Source organism: Thalassophryne amazonica, chromosome 6 (genome assembly GCF_902500255.1).
Source record: "Thalassophryne amazonica chromosome 6, fThaAma1.1, whole genome shotgun sequence".
Lineage (NCBI taxonomy): Eukaryota > Metazoa > Chordata > Actinopteri > Batrachoidiformes > Batrachoididae > Thalassophryne > Thalassophryne amazonica.
In genome coordinates, this window is record NC_047108.1 from 6,133,083 (window position 1) to 6,160,349 (window position 27,267).

Consider the following 27,267-nt stretch of genomic DNA (forward strand, 5'->3'; position numbering starts at 1 on the left):
AGAAGGAACCATTATGTGAGTCCACACTCTACACACAGACCACTTAAAGGTGTACAAACAGCAAACACTTCCTGGCTTGATTACTGATCAGCTTCCCAACCTGCAGGCATGGAACATCCAGTTCACAAAACTCCACCGCAGTGGAAGCTGATACATGACTAACAAACAGCTCAATACAATAAGGTGTGAGGGACACCACATTTACTGACTGTATAACTGTTAGTCACAAAATCTAACGTACCTCAGGAAGTGTGCTGACGAGCGTGAGACCTCACCCCCTCCTCTTTCACAGACTGTGCATCAAACCTGGACGTTCTCAGCATCCGCTGCTGATGAGATGGCTCCCGAGACGACGATCTCACCCGTCTGGTCACAAGGTCGAGTCTCTGGCAAATACACACTGTGCACTCCAGTCTTAAATGCCAACATGTTCCAATCCATCCAGATGCACCACAGCTGTGAGTCCTGACGAGTCGCAGGTGATCAGGGTGAGGTCCTGACAGCCTCAGCAACACAGCCACTCAGTCCCAAACGCACGGCACCTGGGAGGAAAACAAAAAAACAGAAACAAACCGGCAGCCAGGCCCCCCCAGCCATATAACAAGATCTTCACTTAGCCTGGAAAAAGAGTCTGTTGCTCTATAAAAAAAGCCCTCCGTAAAGCTAGGACATCTTTCTACTCATCACTAATTGAAGAAAATAAGAACAACCCCAGGTTTCTTTTCAGCACTGTAGCCAGGCTGACAAAGAGTCAGAGCTCTATTGAGCTGAGTATTCCATTAACTTTAACTAGTAATGACTTCATGACTTTCTTTGCTAACAAAATTTTAACTATTAGAGAAAAAATTACTCATAACCATCCCAAAGACGTATCGTTATCTTTGGCTGCTTTCAGTGATGCCGGTATTTGGTTAGACTCTTTCTCTCCGATTGTTCTGTCTGAGTTATTTTCATTAGTTACTTCATCCAAACCATCAACATGTTTATTAGACCCCATTCCTACCAGGCTGCTCAAGGAAGCCCTACCATTATTTAATGCTTCGATCTTAAATATGATCAATCTATCTTTGTTAGTTGGCTATGTACCACAGGCTTTTAAGGTGGCAGTAATTAAACCATTACTTAAAAAGCCATCACTTGACCCAGCTATCTTAGCTAATTATAGGCCAATCTCCAACCTTCCTTTTCTCTCAAAAATTCTTGAAAGGGTAGTTGTAAAACAGCTAACTGATCATCTGCAGAGGAATGGTCTATTTGAAGAGTTTCAGTCAGGTTTTAGAATTCATCATAGTACAGAAACAGCATTAGTGAAGGTTACAAATGATCTTCTTATGGCCTCGGACAGTGGACTCATCTCTGTGCTTGTTCTGTTAGACCTCAGTGCTGCTTTTGATACTGTTGACCATAAAATTTTATTACAGAGATTAGAGCATGCCATAGGTATTAAAGGCACTGCACTGCGGTGGTTTGAATCATATTTGTCTAATAGATTACAATTTGTTCATGTAAATGGGGAATCTTCTTCACAGACTAAAGTTAATTATGGAGTTCCACAAGGTTCTGTGCTAGGACCAATTTTATTCACTTTATACATGCTTCCCTTAGGCAGTATTATTAGACGGTATTGCTTAAATTTTCATTGTTACGCAGATGATACCCAGCTTTATCTATCCATGAAGCCAGAGGATACACACCAATTAGCTAAACTGCAGGATTGTCTTACAGACATAAAGACATGGATGACCTCTAATTTCCTGCTTTTAAACTCAGATAAAACTGAAGTTATTGTACTTGGCCCCACAAATCTTAGAAACATGGTGTCTAACCAGATCCTTACTCTGGATGGCATTACCCTGACCTCTAGTAATACTGTGAGAAATCTTGGAGTCATTTTTGATCAGGATATGTCATTCAAAGCGCATATTAAACAAATATGTAGGACTGCTTTTTTGCATTTACGCAATATCTCTAAAATCAGAAAGGTCTTGTCTCAGAGTGATGCTGAAAAACTAATTCATGCATTTATTTCCTCTAGGCTGGACTATTGTAATTCATTATTATCAGGTTGTCCTAAAAGTTCCCTAAAAAGCCTTCAGTTAATTCAAAATGCTGCAGCTAGAGTACTGACGGGGACTAGAAGGAGAGAGCATATCTCACCCATATTGGCCTCACTTCATTGGCTTCCTGTTAATTCTAGAATAGAATTTAAAATTCTTCTTCTTACTTATAAGGTTTTGAATAATCAGGTCCCATCTTATCTTAGGGACCTCGTAGTACCATATCACCCCAATAGAGCGCTTCGCTCTCAGACTGCAGGCTTACTTGTAGTTCCTAGGGTTTGTAAGAGTAGAATGGGAGGCAGAGCCTTCAGCTTTCAGGCTCCTCTCCTGTGGAACCAGCTCCCAATTCAGATCAGGGAGACAGACACCCTCTCTACTTTTAAGATTAGGCTTAAAACTTTCCTTTTTGCTAAAGCTTATAGTTAGGGCTGGATCGGGTGACCCTGAACCATCCCTTAGTTATGCTGCTATAGACGTAGACTGCTGGGGGGTTCCCATGATGCACTGTTTCTTTCTCTTTTTGCTCTGTATGCACCACTCTGCATTTAATCATTAGTGATTGATCTCTGCTCCCCTCCACAGCATGTCTTTTTCCTGGTTCTCTCCCTCAGCCCCAACCAGTCCCAGCAGAAGACTGCCCCTCCCTGAGCCTGGTTCTGCTGGAGGTTTCTTCCTGTTAAAAGGGAGTTTTTCCTTCCCACTCTAGCCAAGTGCTTGCTCACAGGGGGTCGTTTTGACCGTTGGGGTTTTACATAATTATTGTATGGCCTTGCCTTACAATATAAAGCGCCTTGGGGCAACTGTTTGTTGTGATTTGGCGCTATATAAAAAAATAAGAAAAAAAAATAAATAACTGGTGACTAGGATCGGGCTGCACCAGAACGGGTGCAGACGAGAAGCGCCGTTTCAACTCCTTGAACGCGGCATCGCAACGATCCGACCAGGTGAAGGGGACTTTTGGTGAGGTCAGGGCTGTCAGGGGGCTAACTACCTGACTGTAGCCCTTAATGAACCTCCTGTAGAAATTAGCAAAGCCGAGGAACTGTTGCAGCTTCCTACGGCTGGTGGGTTGGGGCCAGTCTCTCACCGCCGTGACCTTGGCCGGATCAGGAGCGACGGAGTTAGGGGAGATGATAAACCCCAGGAAGGACAAAGAAGTGCGGTGGAACTCGCACTTCTCGCCCTTCACAAATAGCCGGTTCTCCAACAACCGCTGCAGGACCTGACGTACATGCCGGACATGAGTCTCAGGATCCGGAGAAAAGATGAGTATATCGTCCAGATATACGAAGACGAATCGGTGCAGGAAATCCCGCAAGACATCATTAACCAATGCTTGGAACGTCGCGGGGGCGTTTGTAAGACCGAACGGCATGACCAGGTACTCAAAATGACCTAAGGGGGTGTTAAATGCCGTCTTCCACTCGTCTCCCTTCCGGATCCGAACCAGGTGATACGCATTTCTAAGATCTAGCTTAGTGAACATTTGGGCTCCATGCAGGGGCGTGAATACTGAATCCAACAAGGGCAATGGGTATCGGTTACGAACCATGATTTCGTTCAGCCCCCTGTAATCAATGCATGGACGTAGTCCGCCATCCTTTTTCCCCACAAAAAAGAAACCTGCACCCATCGGGGAGGTGGAATTCCGGATCAACCCGGCAGCTAGAGAGTCCCGGATGTAGGTCTCCATTGATTCGCGCTCAGGTCGTGAGAGGTTGTACAGCCTGCTGGACGGGAACTCAACGCCTGGAACCAAATCAATGGCACAATCGTACGGGCGGTGCAGGGGAAGGGTGAGTGCCAGATCCTTGCTGAACACGTCCACAAGGTCATGGTACTCCACCGGCACTGTCCCGAGATTGGGCGGGACTCTGACCTCCTCCTTAGCCTGGGAACCGGGAGGAACCGAGGAACCTAAACATACCCGATGGCAGGTCTCGCTCCACTGAACCACTACCCCGGACGGCCAATCGATCCGGGGATTGTGTTTTAACATCCAGGGGAACCCTAGAATCACGCGGGAGGTGGCAGGAGTCACAAAAAACTCGATCTCCTCCCGGTGGTTCCCTGACACCACCAGAGTTACTGGAGGTGTCTTATGTGTGATTAAAGGGAGTAGGGAGCCATCTAGTGCCCGTACTTGCACAGGTGAAGTAAGTGCCACCAGAGGGAGCCCTGCCTCCCTGGCCCATTTGCTGTCTAGCAAATTCCCTTCTGAGCCCGTGTCCACCAGTGCTGGGGCCTGAAGGGTTAAATCCTCATAAAGGATTGTAACCGGGAGTCATGTGGCAATATGGGTGTGTCCCACGTGAATGTCTTGGCCCACCCCTAGCCCAGTTTCTAGGGGCGGGCGTTGGTTGTTTAACCGCTCGGGGCAGTCCCTCACTTGATGCTCTATCGAGCCACAAACAAAGCACGCTCCGCGGACCAGCCTCCTCTGTCTATCCGGTGGTTTAAATGTGGCCCTGCTCGTGTCCATAGCTTCATCAGCAGGGGGAGCTGTAACCACATGGAGCGTAGAGGCCGTGGAGCGTGGGGAGGGCGGAGCTCGGTTGGAACCGGAAGGGAGAGGGACGGCGCGTGCCCGGCCACGCCCTTCGTCTCGTTCCAGACGGCGTTCTTCTAACCAATTGTCTAATCGTATAACCAGATCAATAAGCCCGTCTAAATCCCGCGGTTCGTCCTTAGCCACCAGGAGCTCCTTCAGGACCAACGACAGTCCGTTTACGAAGGCGGCACGGAGGGCAGTGCTATTCCAGCCGGACCTCGCCGCCGCGATGCGGAAGTCGACTGCATAAGCAGCTGCGCTCCGGCGCCCCTGTCTCATTGACAGCAGCACGGCTGAAGCGGTCTCTCCTCTATTTGGGTGATCGAACACTGAACTCCCTCACAAACCCATCATATGTCTGAAGGAGCCGTGAATTTTGCTCCCAGAGCGCTGTAGCCCAGGCGCGTGCCTTACCGCGAAGCAGATTAATCACATAAGCTACCTTACTAGCATCAGTCGCGTACATGACGGGACGTTGTGCGAAGACGAGCGAACACTGCATAAGAAAGTCCGCGTACGTCTCCACACAACCCCCGTACGGCTCTGGAGGGCTTATGTATGCTTCAGGGGAAGGTGGGAGGGGTCGTTGAACGACCTGTGGAATGTCAACGTTGCGCACAGGATCGACAGGAGGGAGAGCCGCAGCAGCGCCCTGAGGGCGCGCTTCCACCTGAGCGGCGAGAGCCTCCACCCTGCGGTTAAGGAGGACGTTCTGCTCGGTCATTAGATCCAACCGAGCCGTAAAGGCGGTGAGGATTCGCTCCAACTCTCAATTTCAAAGTCAGAGGACGAACCCAGATGCAGGAATGTCCCTGCTGAAACAAGTGAATCTCTCAACAAATCCAACATTTTCACTGTGTACAGATACAGTTAACCCAGTCCAAATAGACAAAGGCACCTAACTTGCCATTTTCCAACACCCAACCCAGCACCCAGTCCATGCAACCATTTAGCAGTGTAGAAGCCAGAACACATCTCTGATAAATGCCAAAAGCCACTGGGAAAAGTCAGAGATTCTGCCCCCGCTCCGCACAGCACTCACAGTACCAGGGTGTATGTAGTTCTTGGGGTCACTATGCCCAACACAAATACCAACTGCACATACTGGCAGCTAAAAAAGAAGCTATTCAGTTCAAGATTTTTACAAAGTATGCTCCAGTGACCTTGACCTTTTGACCCGCAAAACCAATAAGCTTCTTGTGGTCACCTTGCATAATGCATAAAATAAGTTTGGTGACAATCTGGAAAGTACAAACTGAAACTGAAACAATCTCACTAACAAGTGAAATGTCACATGACTGACTGACTGACTGAACAAAATAGCAGTAATAGTGATGTTTAGACCAGTAGTTCTCAAACCGGTCCTCAAGCACCATCAAACCTACATATTTCCCATCAGTCCCAGCTCCGGCACAAGCTGAACAGCTCATTCCAGTGTCTGTTAGTACTTGATTGGCTGCATATCACACAAAGCTGATCAGGCTGTGGCAGAGCAGGAAGAGATGGAAAATGTGTGGGCTAGGTCATCCTTGAGGACTGGGTTAAGAACCACCTGTCTAGACCACTGGTAACATATAAAACTGCCTGTTATTGCTCAACATTTTGTGTACGTATATCTCGTCAGCAATTGGACTGCACAAAGCAGAAGCTGAACCAGACTGAGAAAGATGGGTGGGGTCAGAAAACAATATCCCTGTCTTTAAATCCTGGAATATCCCTGTCCTAAAGTGGTGGGATATCCCTGTCCTAAAGTCCTGGAATATCCCCCTCGTAAAGTCCTGGAATATCCCAAGTTCTAATGTCCTGGAGTATCCTTGTCCAAACATCCTGGAATATTCTAGTCTTAAAGTCCTGTGTTATGTGTCGGACGCAGCTCGGAGAACTGACCAGCGTTTGAAGGACCCAGTATGAAATAAGCAGAGCACGGTACAAAGGCTAACTGAATTTAATACATAACAGTGATAATATAATAACAAAAGGTGCGGCCTGGCGTGGTGCGCTCCCAGCAGCGCTAACGGTCCGGAGCCAGAAGTTGTTTCGGACCCAAGGACCCCGCCGACACCCCCCAGGTGGCCGCAACAACCGAGTCTGTGAAAGAAGGAACCATTATGTGAGTCCACACTCTACACACAGAACACTTAAAGGTGTACAAACAGCAAACACTTCCTGGCTTGATTACTGATCAGCTTCCCAACCTGCAGGCATGGAACATCCAGTTCACAAAACTCCACCGCAGTGAAAGCTGATACATGACTAACAAACAGCTCAATACAATAAGGTGTGAGGGACACCACATTTACTGACTGTATAACTGTTAGTCACAAAATCTAACGTACCTCAGGAAGTGTGCTGACGAGCGTGAGACCTCACCCCCTCCTCTTTCACAGACTGTGCATCAAACCTGGACGTTCTCAGCATCCGCTGCTGATGAGATGGCTCCCAAGACGACGATCTCACCCGTCTGGTCACAAGGTCGAGTCTCTGGCAAATACACACTGTGCACTCCAGTCTTAAATGCCAACATGTTCCAATCCATCCAGATGCACCACAGCTGTGAGTCCTGACGAGTCGCAGGTGATCAGGGTGAGGTCCTGACAGCCTCAGCAACACAGCCACTCAGTCCCAAACGCACGCCACCTGGGAGGAAAACCAAAAAACAGAAACAAACCGGCAGCCAGGCCCCCCCAGCCATATAACAGTCCTGGTCCTCTCAAGTCTTCTCTAAACAGCAACCATAAAACTAGAAGGATCATAATTACACAAATGTCACGCAGAAACATCCATGACTTTCTTTTGCTCACCGTGTAACCTTAAAGATCCTCAGGAGGCGTACACAGCGGAAAACGGAGATGCCCAAAGGAGACATGATAGCCAGCTCCACCAGGATGGTCTCTATGATGCCTCCACACACCACAAAACAGTCAAAGCGGTTAAACAGTGACACAAAGTAGGCCTGCAGCCCCAGACTGTACATCTTCACCAGCATCTCCAAGGTGAACATCGCCAGGAGAACTTTGTTGGCAACATCTGGAGAAAATAGGAGACTTACTTTAGGACGTTTTCTGAATATTAACAAATAGCGGAATAAGTACAGCTCTCTGATGATGCGTTTTAAAAGTCGAGCGTTAGCACATGTAATGTGAGGAAAAACAGATACCTTGTACTTCAGTCAACCAGTTGGGCTGGTTGTAGTGCTCAGAGGCGATGGTAAGCGTGTTGAGGAACACCAAGATGATCACCAGCCAATAGAACATCACTGATTTCACAGCTGCACGGCACTTTCTGCGGCAGAAGCGGTTCCACCGCCGCCACTGGTGACTAACAGAAATATGTTGTATTTAACCTCATTTGTAGAATATGGCAAAAGAATGATCAAAATTTGAAAAAAGAGCCAGACTTAAGGTTGCAACTAATCATTTTCATCATCGGTTTTTCCATTATTGATAAATATATCTAGTTTATACTAATAGTTATTTTGTTTGCAAAATCTCAGCAACATACAGAGCTCCAGACTGTTCACACAGAAATTTCTATTTTATGCAAACATTTTGATGAACTGTTTTTATAAGTGTATGTACAGAGAACACTGCAGGCAAATGAGCAGTTCATGGCAATAAAGTCCCAGGCAACAATAAAACACTGAATTTAACTGGACACATTTAAATGCAGTCAAATTCCCAGTTAAGCGTTATAGCCAAGGGCGTAGGTTTGGTCTCAGCTTTGGTAGGGACAATACCCCCCCGGCCCCCCTGCCCACCACCACCACCCCCTAACCCACTCATACCATTAGACGCACAAGTACAGCATAATACATAACATATGACGACATAATGCTGAATAATTTAACACTTTATTTACATTATTAAGTGTGTAGGCAAACAAACAAATAGCTTAAATAACAAAATTGCACCCAAAATCACTAATCTATTCTATAGGCCTACACCTGAGAGAACAAGACAACAAAAAAATACTTGTGGAGCTAACAAAAAAAAAAAAAAGTTTTTGCAACCAAGATGTATAATCTATTCTCTTCATCAATAATGCAGTTGTAGGTATCTGGCAACTTAATTTGCCAAAAAAAAAAAAAAAAAAAAAAGATTTCCAATGATATATATGGTGTATTACGGTAAACGTAAGCCTGTGATGTCATAACGCAGAGGAAAAACACGGAAGTTTCACACTAGTGCGCCGCTGAAAAAAAAAAACAAAAAAAAAAAAACTAGTGCGCCGCTGATTCTCATTACCGTAAGTTCTCATATAAGCCCTCACTCTGAAAAATTTGACAGCAAGCCAAGAACCCTTCTTTCCAACAGTGCGTTCGGTGACTTTTGAAACAAGGGAAAGCATGAAAAAGAGCGCAAAAGTGACAGAAAAGTACAGAGACAGACAGCAAACATAAATGTAGTAATTTTTGAGGAAAAGGCAGGATGTTAGTGTCATTTGTGAAGGTGTGTGTGCGTGTTTGTGTGGGTGTGCAGTTTATTGTAAGTGTGGCGCACAGCACTGTTCGCAAGCCCTCCACCCCGCCCTTCTTGTTTTTCTGCACCGGAGCAGTGTTGCCAGATATGAAATATGAAACTATCGTACCAAAACCTCAAAATGATCGTATTTTGGGAGAAATTATCGTACACAAACAAAACGCATACAACGTAGCTATTTTAGCTTTTTTTTTTTTTTAATTTACAAAGAATTTTATGTCACATTTTTAAACAGTAATTATAGTAATGGGGAAACTATGGCACAAAAACAACGCAAATGCACTACCAGACTAGAAACATTTTTTTTTTCTGTGAAGGGACACAAACATGTTAATTACCAGACTAGAAACATTTTTTTTTTCTGTGAAGGGACACAAACGTGTTAATTACCAGACTAGAAAGAGTCGAATTCAACCTTGAGGTCGCTGTTGTCATCCGATGCCACTTGTGCAGATTTTGTTGAACACAGAAAAAATGTTGACACTTCCATAAGGAACTTGAACTTTTTTTTTTTTTTCTTGGATATCTCTTTGCTCTTGTGTTTTGTTCGTTTGTTATTGCATTTGTTGAAATAAAGTTTCGAAAAAAAAGATGGTTGGGGAATCTTCCTGTCACGGCACAGATTGGATGGAACTCATTACTCTGTATGGGGAGGGGGCGGGCTTTCAAATGACGGTCGCCCAAAGCCAGCAGCAGCCCTGTGTGTGGTGTGTCTTTGATGCCGACTGAGTGCAACGCCTGCAAAATGATTCTTGGGTGTCAGAGAGAGATGTGTGTTTGGCCAACCAACTGAAATTATCGTACATATTGGATTTTTTCCCATTATTGATCGTACATCGTACAGATGGCACAACTATCGTACAAATACGATAATTATCGTACATCTGGCAACACTGCACCGGAGCCACCCATCCTCTGCGCTCCGGGACCTCCCACTTTACAAATTAAGCACTGCCTGCCACGAGATGCACTTTGTTTACGTCCATGTGAGAAGAACGTGAGCTAATGAAATTGCAACATGGGTAACCCTGTCACTCTGGCAAGTCGAAAACACAAAACATGACGACTAAAATTATAGTATCGAGTTCGCAAAAAAATAGTGAATGATTTTGTTATATAAACAAAAATGCTAAATATTGGTAGGGACTATTTTGCCATCCCAAAATATTGGTTGTGACTTGTCCCTATGGTCCATATGCAAACGTACGCCCCTGGTTATAGCAGTTTATTTTTTCATGGTTATTTTAAAAATCACCAAAAATATTGCTTTTATTAGTCCTGCATGTGAAAATGAGCAATTTCCTGGCAGTAGTGGTACACGTGCAAACAGAAGGCAGGGTAATACTTGCACGTCAAACCAAGACAAAAGAAAAATAGAAACAAATTTCCCATAGACTTAGACTGCTGGGGGGTTCCCATGATGCACTGAGTGTTTCTTTCTCTTTTTGCTCTGTATGCACCACTCTGCATTTAATCATTAGTGATTGATCTCTGCTCCCCTCCACAGCATGTCTTTTTCCTGGTTCTCTCCCTCAGCCCCAACCAGTCCCAGCAGAAGACTGCCCCTCCCTGAGCCTGGTTCTGCTGGAGGTTTCTTCCTGTTAAAAGGGAGTTTTTCCTTCCCACTGTCGCCAAGTGCTTGCTCACAGGGGGTCGTTTTGACTGTTGGGGTTTTTCCGTAATTATTGTATGGCTTTGCCTTGCAATATAAAGCGCCTTGGGGCAACTGTTTGTTGTGATTTGGCGCTATATAAATAAAATTGATTTGATTTTGATTTGATATACGATAAATAATTACCTTTGAGACAAGATTCCAAATGTGTTCTCCACTGTACGACACGCACGAGACAACCTGCAGCTGTAGATAATTTCTCTGTGATTCTGGGAGCGATGAGAGATGGTTTTGTCATCCAAGTTGTGAGAACAAATGTGTCATCGGTGGGACAAAGTGGGACGCATTGGCACAACCATGGGTGCAATTTGGTGGGGGGTAGGGGCGACATGTCGCCCCCCCACCTTTTCAACCAGGGGGGACAGAATATGGTATGTCCCCCCACCTTCTGACATATATGTGTGTACTTGAAACATGCTATGCCAGTCTTATGTGCAAAACCATGTCAGAATAGTATATTTGTTTCTGCAAGTTTGTATTTTTAGCAGCATTGACTTGTTTACAACACCTGTTTCTTGTTTGTCACATTCGGAATTTTCTGGGACTGCATTTGCCCAGATTTGAAACCAAAAATAGTTGCCTCTAGGGACTAGTGTCTACACATAAGTATCAATGGACCATATGCTAATTTACTAAATTCAGAAAGTTAGAAAAGGAAATCAGAAAAGCTATCTGGGACCTCAGAAAGCCCATCTGCAATTATTGCTTGATCTCCAGAATCAGTCTATGCAAGCGAAATTATGTTCAGTATGAGTGTTGTCATTAGTGCCACTTTGAAAATTAAATTCATAAGTAATTTATCCTAAACTTATGATCTGTTGTTTTTTCAAACTTATGCAAAAAGAAATCTTGAGAAAAAAAAATACAGTATGCGATAGTTAATAATTATTAAGAGCCTGTTCTTTCATATTTATGAACACACTTTACCACATTGCAGTTGTTTTTTTTAATGAAAACTCAACCTATCATTCTTTTTGAGTTCTACACATGTGGTGATACCTTATTTACACCAGGATGTTAATAAAATCAATGCTGGCTATTCTCAGAATAAAGTACTTATATCCACAGTTTCAAATTGCATAAGTCAAATGGTGTCCACTTTATGGTCTTCTCAAAACATTAAAATTACTGGTCTGGATGCTCAGAATGCATCTGAGCTTATCTAGAAACTGTTGGCTTCAAGGGGGCCTAAAGCAGCCCCCAGACCCCCAGCCTATGGGCTTCGGCCCTGCGGGCCTCGCACTTTGTCCCCCCCCCCCCCAATTTCTAGTTCTAAATTGCGCCCTTGGGCACAACGAATTGTGCAACAGTCACACAGCCACACAGTGTCAAGATTTGTCTGGTGGACACACTGAGATCACTTTAAGACATCTCCTCGTATGCCCGAATGCCAGCTATGCCAGCTGGATGTATTTGGGCATCATGGTGACCCTCTTGGCGTGGATGGGGTACAGGTTGGTGTCCTCAAACAGGCTGACCAGGGGTCCCCTGCAGAAAGTGCGGATGCAGAGATTGTCTACTCTGTTGGCTTCTACTGCACCAACTTGTCAACCCAGTAACTAATGGAGAACTACAGCTTTGTCCAGTCTGAAGCTGACACCATCCTCTTTCGGACTTACATAGTTCTGCGTGAGTCAGGCGACAATGGCCCTGTTGTCATTGAAAGTGCTCATACGATGCCTGTGTCGCGGCAGCAGTCATCTCACAGCAGTTGCCGGGAATGCAGTCAGTACCGTGGCCCGGTGTCTGACGAAATGGCAGACAGTATTGTGCAGCTGCACTGTATGACAGGCCGTGATGCCAACTCAGGCTTTTGTGGTAAGAGTATGCTCCAGGACCAGTTACTGTATGACCAGGTATCGAAGTGCCCTGTGACCCGACAGCAACTCTCGAGGTGTGGAGATAGCCTTGACCTTGAGGAGGAGACAGTAGAGGAGCTCTTCCAGTTCACGACATGTCGTCTATGGCGACAAAAAGAGTAGCACCATGGCTGAGGCCCGTGCAGAGAATTTAAATTTTCCCAGATTAAATCTAGTTTATTTAGTCATTGCTTTAGGCTCATTTAAATCTAATTACCTACACCAATGAAGGTGAGCGAGGTTATGTTATGAAAACTTGTGTTGTCATGTTATGAAAAATTGTGGGTTACAGGTTGTAACCTGTAACCCACAATTTTTCATAACATAACAACACAATTTTTCATATATTGTTATGAGACCTTTACAGAGGATTCATATCCTGATAGGCAAGAACTGATTCAATTTTCAACATCATAGGTCAAAGTCAGAAAAAATTTTCAAAAATTCATAACTGTCAAAAAAGATTGAATTTCTTTCATATTTGAGATCGTTATGTACCTAGGATGGTATCCTTTATCTACTGACAAAGTTTGATCCGGATCTGATCCATTGTGGATTTTGTGGACATTTGAATTTAATATTGAAAAGCCCATTTGGTGTACATTTTGCATTATATCTCAATCAAATGTGCCTCAATCACGCTCATTTGTAACAATGAGAGGCAAACTGGCACTCTCAATGAACAAGCTAAGTTTGATCCATATCTCATCCATCCATCCATCCATCCATTTTCTTCTGCTTTATCCGGAGTCGGGTCGCGGGGGCAGCAGCTCAAGCAAAGCTGGCCAGACCTCCCAATCCACACACATCTCCCCCAGCACCTCCGGGGGAACCCCAAGGCGTTTCCAAGCCAGCCGAGAGATGTAGTCCCTCCAGCGTGTCCTGGGTCTTCCCTGGGGCCTCCTCCCAATGGGACGTGCCCGGAACACCTCTCCAGCGAGGCGTCCAAGGGGCATCCGGAAAAAATGCCCGAGCCACCTCAACTAACTCCTTTCAACATGGAGGAGCAGCAGCTCGACTCTGAGCTCCTCCCAAGTGACCGAGCTCCTCACCCTATCTCTAAGGGAGCACCCAGCCACCCTGTGGAAGAAACTCATCTCGGCCGCTTGTACTCGCAATCTCGTTCTTTCGGTCATGAGCCAAATCTCTTGACCACAGGTGAGGATTGGAACGTAGATCGATCGGTAAATCGAGAGCTTTGCACCCCTACTCAGCTCTCTCTTCACCACGACGGTCCGATACAGCGACCGCATCACTGCAGATGCTGCACTGATCCGTCTATCAATCTCACGCTCCATCCGTCCCTCACTCGTGAACAAGACCCCGAGATACTTAAACTACTTCATTTGAGGCAAGGACACTCCACTGCCTGAAGAGGGCAAGGCACCTTTTTCCGGTCGAGAACCATGGCCTCGGATTTGGAGGTGCTGGTCTTCGTCCCGGACGCTTCACACTCGGCTGCAAACCGCCCCAGTGCACGCTGAAGGTCCTGATTTGACAAAGCCAACAGAACCACATCTTCCACAAACAGCAGAGACGAGATTCTGTGGTTCCATATCTGATCTGTATTGCGAATTTAGCGGCTATTTGATTTTAACATTGAAAAGTCTTTTTTATCTATAGTTTGCATTATATTTTAGCCTATGAAAAGCCACTTCTAACAGGACTTTGACCTTGAAATTTTTTTCAAAGGTAAAAATTTGTTGCACTGGAAACAAGTGTTGGTGGAGGGTTAGGGTTAGAGAGTCCTACAAACGCGGTGCTCTCATTATAAATAAGTCTGATTGGTCTGAAAGATGTTTGAACCATCTCAAAACTGTTTAAACCAGTCTAATGCTCATGTACAAGAGTTCAGGAAAAGTCCAAATGGATCCTTATGAAATAAAGAAAAAGCTGGAACAAATTAAAATACTGCGTTATTGTTATCAGTCAGGTGCCAAATCAGTTCAGCATCAAGCAGGTTTTTCTGTAAAGTATGTTTGGAGAAATTAAACAAATTCACTGGTGAAACTCACGTTTGACAAAAGCTGATGAATATGGCGATGAAGTGGGATGAATTTTAACAGGACAACGAAAGTGAAGTTAATCTGGATGTCATAAAAATATCACAACAGGTCATTCAAGCACGAGACAAAACTTAGACACAATGAAACAGAAAAGAAATGATGAGACAAAACAATAAGTGACTTTTTTCCCTTTTTTCATGACCACAGTGACTCATACTAGGTTACTAACCTGCTCTTTGATTTAGTAACTTTTTGACTGGGGAGAGTAAAACATGAGGCAGTTTTTATGAATGATACAAAACACCATTGTGGGTGCACGTTTGTGTAATCTATGAAGTTCACACATACAGTAGTGTTCAGAATAATAGTAGTGCTATGTGACTAAAAAGATTAATCCAGGTTTTGAGTATATTTCTTATTGTTAGATGGGAAACAAGGTACCAGTAGATTCAGTAGATTCTCACAAATCCAACAAGACCAAGCATTCATGATATGCACACTCTTAAGGCTATGAAATTGGGCTATTAGTAAAAAAAAGTAGAAAAGGGGGTGTTCACAATAATAGTAGTGTGGCATTCAGTCAGTGAGTTCGTCAATTTTGTGGAACAAACAGGTGTGAATCAGATGTCCCCTATTTAAGGATGAAACCAGCACCTGTTGAACATGCTTTTCTCTTTGAAAGCCTGAGGAAAATGGGACATTGAAGACATTGTTCAGAAGAACAGCGTAGTTTGATTAAAGATTGATAAAGTTGATTGGAGAGGGGAAAACATATACGCAGGTGCAAAAAACTATAGGCTGTTCATCTACAATGATCTCCAAAGGTTTAAAATGGACAAAAAAAAACAGAGACGCGTGGAAGAAAACGGAAAACAACCATCAAAATGGACAGAAGAATAACCAGGATGGCAAAGGCTCACCCACTGATCAGCTCCAGTATGATCAAAGACAGTCTGGAGTTACCTGTAAGTGCTGTGACAGTTAGAAGACGCCTGTGTGAAACTAATTTATTTGCAAGAATCCCCCGCAAAGTCCCTCTGTTAAATAAAAGACGTGCAAAAGAGGTTACAATTTGCCAAAGAACACATCAACTGGCCTAAAGAGAAATGGAGGAATATTTTTGGACTGATGAGAGTAAAATTGTTCTTTTTGGGTCCAAGGGCCACAGACAGTTTGTGAGACGACCCCCAAACTCTGAATTCAAGCCACAGTTCACAGTGAAGACAGTGAAGCATGGTGGTGCAGGCATCATGATATGGGCATGTTTCTCCTACTATGGTGTTGGGCCTATATATCACATACCAGGTATCATGGATGAGTTTGGATATGTCAAAATACTTGAAGAGGTCATGTTGCCTTATGCTGAAGAGGACATGCCCTTGAAATGGGTGTTTCAACAAGACAATGACCCCAAGCACACTAGTAAACAAGCAAAATCTTAGTTCCAAACCAACAAAATTAATGTTTTGGAGTGGCCTGTCCAATCCCTGGACATAAATCCAATTGAGAACTTGTGGGGTGACATCAAAAAAGCTGTTCTGAAGCAAAACCAAGAAATGTGAATGAATTGTGGAATGTTGTTAAAGAATCTTGGAGTGGAATAACAGCTGAAAGGTGCCACAAGTTGGTTGACTCCATGCCTCGCAGATGTGAAGAAATCATGAAAAACTGTTGTTATACAACTAAATACTAGTTTAGTGATTCACAGGATTGCTAAAAAAGCAGTTTGAACATAAGAGTTTTGAGTTTGTAGCATCAACAGCAGATGCTACTATTATTGTGAACACCCCCTTTTCTACTTTTTTTTTTTTTTTTTTAACTAATAGCCCAATTTCATAGCCTTAAGAGTGTGCATATCATCAATGCTTGGTCTTGTTGGATTTGTGAGAATCTACTGAATCTACTGGTACCTTGTTTCCCATGTAACAATAAGAAATATACTCAAAACCTGGATTAATCTTTTTAGTCACATAGCACTACTATTATTCTGAACACTACTGTACAACATAGTCTGAACAAAGTGTGTAACCACTCGATTTGTAGAATTTGAGACTCACCACAGCAGGCTGCAGCACCGCAATTTACTGTCCTCACCGTTGGGGTTGTCGGTGTTGACAGAATCTGTCTCGCTGGTGGGCATGCTCGCTGTGAATCACACAAACAACACAATGTGATGCACTAGCACACCAAGTTATCACATACCTTCAGGTTATACAAGCACTATCCTGAAATAAACATATCTGCCCAGTGATGTATAAATGAGTATATACACATGTACACATGAACCATAATGGCCCCCCCAAAAAAGGGTTTTCATCTCCTGGAAATATATAAAAATACAATGTAGTCTTATAGTCAGGACCGTCTTACATTTGAGCCAATACAATATAACAACTATGTAATAAAATTTGCAATGAGAAGCAATTTAGTGTTTTGTATTGGCCTGGTGAAATATGATGCAGTATGTTAAGGTTTACTTATGTCACACTTATGCCCCCGTCACACATAGCAAGAATGTGCAGGAACCAGGCTGACACAGCAAAAATCACCATGATCCAGACACAGTTGGGAGGGATAGAGGCATGGTCAGCCGTGTCAGAACGCAGCCAGACTGCCTCGTGCACACCTGCACTATGCAGCCCAAAGAATATTTAGACAACACAGAACGCTGTCAGACGCCACCTACATCAGCGTTGTCACTCACTCACCCACGCAATCACATCTTCGCTCGTCCTCACATTCCCAGTGCTCAGTGACCTCTCATCAGGAGGAGGGTGCGCTGCCAGGAGTGTGTGTCTCTCTCACATGACAGAGTGCATGTTTGTGTTTGTGGAACAGGTGATCCAACCAGCGTGCAAGTGTGTGGCCAAAATGTTTGCTCAGCTGCGTGTATGTGTGTTCTTAATGGCTGAACAAGCTGCTGTGCATGCACCCATGGGGTGCACATGCGCGCACGAGCCCAGGAGCACACAAAAAGGCTGACAACTGTCAGTGATCGCCTGCTGTTGTACAGTCCGACAAAAAATCCCTTTAGGCGTTTGATCAGTATAATGCTCCAATCACCGGAGAACTACTAGATTTTATTCATCCGGCTGGACTCTATAACTGCTGCTGAACTGTGCTAGCAGTGCGTCAAGTTTCCTCATGCGCACAACATTCTTCAGATGCAGCCAGCAAATGTTTTTCTCTTTCTTTTTTTGTATTTTGGCAATCCACCATTTCCTTTTTCCTTTACTTGTGGCCACTTCAGCATACATGATACACATCTTAACACAACTCTAACTGGAGTATCGTTGTGGGACGGCGCTTCAAATAGGATTAGTTTGTGCCGAGGTGGATGTTAAAGATTTTGTATATATGTTATCACTGTTAAACATTTGGACCTTTGTCTTCTTTCTCATGAGAACGGTGTTGTGCTGTTTGCACTAACCCTGAGAATGTACGTGTTATTCAACCTTGTTTTAGTATGCTGGGGTCAATCTGAACTGGGAATGAAGAGCTGGATGTACTTATTATTATTATACAACTTGTTTTTGTAGCCGCTAACGACTGGGAGTGAAGCATGACGGGGTCAGTCATGAACTGGGAGTAATAGACCTGAAGGTTGTTTTGACTGTTGTGATGTGATGCTTAGAAGACCAGGACACTCCAGGCAGATGCACAACAGCTGATAACTGCAACAGACGAACGAGATGTGCTGACCTCCGACGATAAGAGTAAAAGAAAGAAACTGTTTTTCCTTACAGCTGCGCTTACTGACGTATGTGTTTATGTTACGGGAAGAAACTTGTCTCGCGTTGTCCCCCCCCCCCCTTAGGACAAGTTTTATGATGTAATGAGGGCATCTCTAATAAAAAGAGCGGGAGCACAGGCCAGACTTTAGTGTAGCCTTGGTGTACAGCCTGGCCGCACTCCGCGCGTGATTAATTTGACTTTCTGTCTCACTGGTGTTTCTTGACTCTGTTTGTCTTATCAAAGGTTTTAAGAATGTTTGGAGGAGAAAATACCCAACATTGACTGGGGGCTACGTCCGGGAGCTCAACAATACCGGAGGTGTCCAGCGGAGGTCGTCAAGTCCAGACGTAAATCCTTGGCCAAGGTCCGATCGATTGATCGTGTCTGCAATTGTCGACCACCGTTGGCATCGTCTGGTTGACGAGATTTTCCCGAAGAAGACAGACAGGAAGTCGGGTCAGTGAGTAAAATTTCTTTGTAAACAGTACTGAGTGAGTGGTGATCAGATCACATAAACAGTTAAATTCCGCAAGCGATGATACAGAATCGTCTGTTAATGAAACACAGTTAAACTCTGTAAGGAGGGTGCGGACTCCTCTGTTTATATACGCGTACCGGTAGGGGATAAAAGTGATCACATAAAACAGTTAAACTCCGTAAGCGATGGCGTGGAATCGTCTGTTAATGCAAAGCAGTTAAAATCCGCGAGGAGGGCGGACTCCTCTACAGTTGCGAGGGACGCCCGTAGTTAAATTCCGGAAGGAGGATACGGACTCCTCTGTTTTAATACGTAAAGGAAATCCCGGGTAGAAATACGTGCACTGTAAAAAAGCAGTTAAATTTGGCAGGGACGGCGGAGTCCCCTAATGCAGGACATTAGTTAAATTTCACGGGAGGGCGAGCTCCCCTGGCATAAGAATACGCGTACGATTATTAAAAGTGTTTCTATGTGTAAATAGTGTTTTGTGTAAGTGTAAATAACTGTGTGAAAGTGTAATACTTTGGACAACGTTAGTGACAACCGTGTGTGGATGCGAAGGCAAGTGATTCCGCTTCCTACGGGGAGGTGAAAGGAATCAACCACACGACGGCAAATTAATTGTCACGTCCAAAGAAAGTGTGAAAAACTTCAGATTTAGAACACCCTAGGTGTGCCCCCGTCTGAAGTCCAAATTATAACAAGGGATAATAAAAATGGGGGGTAAGACGTCTAAAAATAAGGAAAATTTATCAACTGACTGGAAATTTATGGAAGCAAAAAATCCAAAAGCAACAAAGAAATTGGAGACCTGGATAAATAAACATGACTTTGACGGACGACTAAACCTGATTAGTATTCAAAAACTGAAGGAAAGGTTAGAACAGGAACATAAAGGTGATGAGAAAAAGATGCAGAAAGTAGGGGCAGATTTAGTGGCATTTTGGGAGGAAGAAGCAGAGAACAGACAGAAGGGAGCAGAGAAGCGACGATTAGAGAAAGCAAGGAAAAAGAAAGCTGTAGGTAAGGCAGAAGAAGATGTGATAATTCAGCACAGAGAACCAGAACAGCCTCAACAACCACCGCCGGCTGGATCGTCGGTGACAACAACACCTTTATCTCCTCTACCAGAGGATGACGATGTACCGCCACCACAGTATAATTTGGCAGTAAAATCTAAGGTAAAAAGTGAAAAACCAGAAAAACCAGAAAAACCACAAACACGCAGTCAAGCGAAAGTGCCCACAGCCCCTCCCATGGTGGAACACAGTGACCAGGGAGGTGCCTATCCTATGATAGAAGTACCAAATCCTCGTGCAGGAACAGCAGGACATCGATCAACCATGCTGGTATATCGAACATGGAATGCTGATGATATCAAAGCAGCAGTCGACATGATACCATCGCCACATGTCGATATTGAGGGATTTATGCAGGATATAGAAAACATTAGAAGTTCTTACCACCTTAGTGGACCTGAAGTCCAACAGGTGTGGATGAAAGCATGTGGCCTTAAATGGAGTCAGATACGCGGAGACTGGAATCCTGCAGACCAGGATGGCGTACCGTTGCCACATGATGATCCAGTCTTGAAAACAAGAGTGGAAGCTATGATTACACGAGCAAAAGGTGTGTTAGGACCAAAGATAAATTATACTGAAATTACCAGGACAACACAGAAAGAAGGAGAACCATGGACAGAGTTTAGATGCAGATTTGAGAGTGTATTTAGGGTCCATAGTGGCATATTGCCAGGAACACCTGTGTATGAACAACAATTGAAAAACGCTCTGATCCAACATTCCAATAAGGATATAAAAGCTTGGATACAGAAACATTGGATTGGATTGCCTACAGGCACATTGGAAGAAACACATACACACTGCTGTCATGCAGAAGGAGTCTTAAAGCAGAAAAAGACAGGAAACAGCAACAAAGGAGTGTATGTAGCACACGGAGATGATGAAATATATTACCAACAGGGTAACTTAAGACAGCAGAAGCAGTGCAAACGCCCCCAAAAGCCATGGCAAAACAGACAAGGTGGACAGCCACAACGTCAAGGACCATGGCAACCACAACAGCAGCACAGACAGGGAGGGCCACCACGTGGTCCCCTGATTTGTTGGAACTGTGGGAGAGAGGGACATATGTATAGAAATTGTCCGAATCCACCTACTGAGGGAGCAGCAGGAGGAATTCCACAACGGAATAATCCTCCGCAGCCACAGTATCCACAATGACTAGAATCCATAATCCATGATTCCACATCAGATAGGCAGTCTGATTGTGATATGGATCTGTGTGCCTTACTGGGAAATCCGGTACCAAAACCAGAAGTGACTTTGTTGGTAAATGGACGACCAGTGACATTCCTTTGTGATACAGGAGCATGTAGAACCACATGTAATGACAACATACCTGTCCATCAATTAAGCAACGAAATCTTTAGGGTTCGCTCTGCAAATGGACAAACATCAGACGTCCCTATCACTAAACCCATAACGTTGGCAGATCCATCTGGCCTGACATGTACTATGTCAGTGTTGAACATGCCACAATGTCCAGTTAACCTTTTAGGACGAGACGGATTGACTGCATTGGGCTTGTCCATAATTGTGGAACAAGGGAAATTAGTTGTTGAACGCACAGGAGGCGTTACCATGGTAAGAGAAGAAAGCGATGACCCCACATTCCACTATTACTATACATTTGACATTTCAGAAGAAGATGCTGCAGGATGGGGTAAAGATGTCGTCTTGCAAGCGACAGCCCTACTAAAAAATCCTGAACAAAAGATGTCACCACCTGACCTGCATGTCACAATGTGGCATAAAGATCCTCCAGGTCCGGATGGTGACTATGAAAACAAATTGAAAAACGTTTCACCTGTGAAGCTGACAATGACCGATTTGATTCATGATGGCAACTCAACAATCAATCAATCAATCAATTTTTTTTTATATAGCGCCAAATCACAACAAACAGTTGCCCCAAGGCGCTTTATATTGTAAGGCAAGGCCATACAATAATGATGTAAAACCCCAACGGTCAAAACGACCCCCTGTGAGCAAGCACTTGGCTACAGTGGGAAGGACAGCTGTCATAACAGTGACAGGTGCCACTGAAGACATTTTAAAATTGAGATTCCCTGGTATGCCTTTGCATGTGTCACTTTGTAAGCCATATTTGACAGAATGGCAAGAATTGGGACTGACAGTCATAACAGCTTTGTCAGCCACTGACTGGAGCAGAGTTGGACCACGAACGGAGTTCAGTCCATCAACTAAATTGTATAAAGTGCCAGTTAATGTCTCATTGGTGCTGACAGCTGGAACACACATTGATGTGTCCACTTCACAATCCTGAGTGTTTCAGTTGAGTCCTGAAGAGGATGATCTTCTCTCTTCTGTACCATCAGGATTGTGGACAACAGGTCCTTCAGACGTAGGACTGATAAAAAATGCACAACCTGTAGTTATAAGACCAAAAACAGAATACAGACCATGTGTAAGACAGTATCCATTGAAACCTGATGCAATTGAAGGAATCAGGCCAGTAATAGAGAATTTATTAACAGCAGGAGTAATAGTGCCATGTCCAGATTCACCATGTAACACACCCATATTTCCTGTAAAAAAAGGCTCCGCCCTCAGTAGGGTGGAGAATGATTCAAGATCTGCAGGCAGTAAATGCTGCTGTGATTAAAAGAGCACCATGCGTTCCAGATCCACACACCTTGTTAAATTCGCTGAGACCAAATTCCAATAGTTTCTCAGTAATTGACATAAGTAATGCATTTTTCTCTGTGCCAGTACATCCAGATAGTCAATTCTGGTTTGCTTTTACCTTTAAAGGACAACGATATACATTCACCAGATTACCGCAGGGTTACGCAGAGAGTCCAACTATTTATTCTCAAGTCATGTCAGCATGTTTAGCCAATTTCGTTCCACCGGCAGATAGCCAACTATTGGTGTATGTTGATGACATTTTGACTGCCTCTGACACACGAGAAAACTGCATAACTGACACAGTAGCATTATTATGTTTCTTATTTGACAATGGCCACAAAGTGAGTAAAAACAAAGTTCAGTTGTGTAGGGATAAAGTAAAATATTTAGGACATGAATTATCAGCCACAGGGCGTACTATCCTGTCTGACAGGAAGGAAGCAATTTTACACGCTCCAAAACCACAAACCAAAAAGCAGATGATGTCATTTCTTGGACTGACTAATTACTGCAGGGCATGGATTCCCTGCTATGCAGAATTGACTAGTCCACTTTCTGATTTGATGTACAAGGATGATATTTCAATGTCAACTGTGTTGGAATGGAACAAAGACGCTGAGGAAGCCTTTGTAAAAGTCAAACAAACATTAGTGTCATCCACAGTTTTGGCACTACCAGATTATAGTAAACCATTCATTCAAACAGTTGATTGTAAGAATAAGTTCATGACTAGTGTTTTGGTTCAAGTGTATGGCTCAAAATTGAGGCCAGTTGCCTACTACTCATCTAAATTGGATGCAGTGGCACGTGCTCTACCACCATGTGTACAGGCTGTTGTTGCAGCCTCTATGGCTGTTCAAAGTAGCAGTAATGTTGTTCTATTCCATCAGCTGACATTGAAAGTTCCACATGCAGTCTCTGCACTTCTGTTGCAGACAAACATGAGCCTTTTGTCCCCAGCAAGACATCTTTCGTGCATGTCCTTGCTATTATCACAACCACACCTTACGGTAGAGCGCTGTACAACATTGAATCCATCCACATTGATACCTTTACCTGAGGATGGTGAGCCGCACAATTGTCTTGATGTAGCTACGGTCTGTACGAAAGCACGCCCAGACCTCCAGGACACACCCATCCCAAACAGTACAATTGTGTATGTGGATGGTTCTTCCACTAAAAACGCTTATGGACAAACACAATCTGGATATGCTGTTGTCACAAATTCAGAAGTATTGGATTCTGCTTCATTGCCATCCTCATTTTCAGCACAAGCAGCTGAATTAGTTGCCTTAACTGCAGCTTGCTATCTGTTTAAAGGTACGGCTGTAACAATTTATACAGACAGCCAGTACGCTTTTAGCACAGTGCATGTGTTTGCAAAACTGTGGGAAGAGCGTGGAATGGTGACATCATCTGGAAAGCCAGTGACTCATGCCACACTTCTAACTGCACTACTGAAGGCTGTGAAATTGCCTAAACAAATTGCTATATGCAAATGTGCGGCTCACACCAAAGGCTCTGACAGTATTTCAAAAGGAAATGATTTTGCTGACAGAGCAGCAAAAGAGGCAGCAGCAGCTTCTTCTATTTTTGTTGTACAGGAAACCACTCCAGATTTGCATTTAGGTCATACACTGCTTGCTGACATGCAACAGCAGGCAACTGACAGAGAAAAACAAATGTGGATAACTAAAGGGGCTACGTATGCAAATGATTTGTACGTATGACCACAAAAGAAACCCATATTGCGAGCCATGGCGTGACGCATGTCTCATCAGGGGGTATGATATCGCAATTGCAATCTATTTTTTGTCTTTATGGGTTTGATGCATATGCAAAACAGCATTGTAGAGCATGCATGATATGTGCAAAACACAACTCACAAGGCAATTTGAGACCCCAAAGAGGCAAATTTCCAACACCACAATATCCCTTTCAAGTGATTCATATGGATTATATACAGCTGAGTAAACATGAAGGGAAGGAATTTTGTTTAGTCATAATTGATGCCTTCTCAAAATGGGTAGAATTGTTCCCTACAAAACATGCAGATGCACTTACAGTGGCTAAGGCATTATGCAAAGACATCATTCCACGATTTGGAATACCAGAAACAGTCTATTCAGATAATGGAGCGCATTTTGTTAATACAATAGTGCAATACGTAGGAGAAGCGCTACAGGTCAATCTCAAAAATCATTGTGCTTATCAGCCACAAAGCGCCGGATTAGTGGAAAGGATGAATGGAACAGTAAAAAACAGACTTAGAAAGACAATGGAGGAAACAGGCAGACCATGGACACATTGTGTAGATTTGGTAAAAATGTATATAAACATAACTAGTACCATGGGGTTGACACCGTATGAAACATTGTTTGGCAGAAAATATCGATTGCCATATTATGGGCAAATTTGGGATGTACCTGAGGAAGCCAATTTGGCGGATTACATGAGAAAAATGTTAGAAGGACAACGAGGGAGAGTTCCAAACACTGATGATCCCATTTCTCCACAGGAGGACCCTAAAGTGGTACCTGGAGACTGGGTGTTGATAAGAAGCATCAAGAGAAAACACTGGCATTCACCTAAATGGGAAGGGCCCCATCAAGTACTACTCACAACACCCACAGCCTTGAAAATTGGGGAAAGAAGTACATGGATTCATTTGACTCACTGTAAGAAAGTCATTTCTGCAGACACAGACAAACAGTAAGAACAGTAGGACAAGACTAGTAATAGTGTGTGAGCTTGGTGTTAAGATCCAGGTTAGACACGAAAGCTAGCAGAAGACATTAAGAAGCCACTGTTCTGAACATAGGTGTGCTGTAGTGTGCAGAAATGGCGAAAGAAAAAAAACAAAAGAACGAGGGTTTCTGGACCCCATGGACAGTCCTTGTTATGCTACTTTTCTTTTTTGGATTGGACTTATTATTAAAAGCCATAAGCACGGGACATGATGATAAGGATCACCTCCGCAGATTGCAGAGACCAAAAAGAAGTAACGAAGACCCCAGTCCGAAAATAAATGCCACAGTACATAGCTGTGATAGGAACAATGCGTACAGATTTGGTATACAAGCCTGCATTCCTAGAAAAGCTTCTGTGGTTATCTCTGTACCACATAGTGCTCTTACCCATGGAATATGGGATGGTGGGGATGGTGACAGAGGGACTAATTACGGAAATAGTTTCTCATGGTATATGACTAATGATCAACAAGATAAGAGATGGGAAACGTTGGTAGCCGATGAATGGAGTAGATGGACACCAAGATGGGCACAAACCGAGTGGGCTAAGTACCAGAGTCAAATTCTCAAAATGTATCAAACAGATGATAAGCTGTCTATAGTGGTGAATACCACAGAAAAAGGAACCATATTCCCACCTGATATAGAGGGAGACTGTTGGTTGTTCCTCCTTTGGGTATACAAACCAGGAAAAGATCTGTATTTCCATTTTTTCCTCTGTGAAACAGATAGAGTACAGCAACCAATATTGACAGAATTAAGTACGTCAAAGGGGGTGTCCATACAAGCAAAGGGGGTGCCCATACAAGCAAAGGGGATGTCCGTACAAGGCACAAAAGACATGAAGGCAGATGACTGGTTCCTAGTAACTACAGGAATTAGTGGACAAAATAACAATTGGCTTTTAATGGCAGAACAAGCAGGACTAGCAGCAAAGAAGGACTGTGTTGTATGTATGGGACCCAGACCTATATTACAGGTGATACCGGCAGCATTACCCAAAGACTGTCTGCTGACTGTTATGACACAGACATACATTGCAGCAAACAACTATTGTTCTAAGTGGGACAAGATCTATCCACTGACCAAATTGACTAAGATCAAACCTTTATTTTCAAGCAAAGTTGGGCATACTAACCATACATGTGTACACTTGACAGGGACAAGTAAGACTTTGGGTAGCTTAAGCCACACTGCCTGGTGTAAGAATGTGGTCCATAGTACTCCCACATTCAAACCTGTTGGTAGGAGTGACGTATGGTGGTGGTGTGGTGATAACAGAATCTTTGACAGACTGCCACGAAATGTGTCAGGTTATTGTGCATTAATATCATTATTGTTACCAGTTAAAGCCATACCCATGACCCCTGAAGACGTTACGACATATGCAGCCTCTCTTATTCCTGAAGATTGGCAGAAAGGCATAGCCAGACATAGAGTAAAAAGAGAGTGGAAAGGAGTAGGAAATCCAACATATATTGATGCAATAGGAGTCCCCAGAGGAGTGCCTGATGAGTATAAACTGGTTGATCAAATAGCAGCTGGATTCGAATCTTCCATCTGTTGGTGGTGTTCAATTAATAAAAACGTGGACAGAATAAACTACATCCACTACAATGTACAGAAATTAGGAAATTGGACTGAGGAAGGATTTAAGGCTGTCCATTCACAGTTAGAAGCCACGTCCCTTATGGCCTTCCAGAATCGTATTGCTCTGGATATGTTGTTGGCGGAGAAAGGAGGTGTTTGTGCCATGTTCGGAGAACAATGCTGCACATTCATTCCCAACAACACGGCTGCAGACGGCAGTCTCACTCAAGCCATTGACGGGCTGAGGACGTTGAACAGGAAGATGAAAGAGCACAGTGGAGTAAACACCGAAGGCTGGGATTGGTGGCTGGAAGGGATGGGAAGATGGAGGTCTTTGATTTCTTCACTATTAGT

At 43.9% G+C, this 27,267-nt stretch overlaps 1 protein-coding gene across 19 annotated transcripts in view; it reads right to left on the reverse strand.

The window, feature by feature from the left end:
* Window positions 1-27,267, reverse strand: part of cacna1db (calcium channel, voltage-dependent, L type, alpha 1D subunit, b) — a 497,403-nt gene that overhangs the window by 217,435 nt on the left and 252,701 nt on the right. For all 19 annotated transcript variants that reach the window (XM_034171706.1, XM_034171704.1, XM_034171703.1 and 16 more), the window contains 3 exons: window positions 16,684-16,771; window positions 7,769-7,929; window positions 7,413-7,638 (listed from right to left, as the gene is read on the reverse strand). In XM_034171706.1, the coding sequence (XP_034027597.1) occupies window positions 7,413-7,638; window positions 7,769-7,929; window positions 16,684-16,771 (475 nt within the window). The remainder of the gene's footprint in view (window positions 1-7,412; window positions 7,639-7,768; window positions 7,930-16,683; window positions 16,772-27,267) is intronic.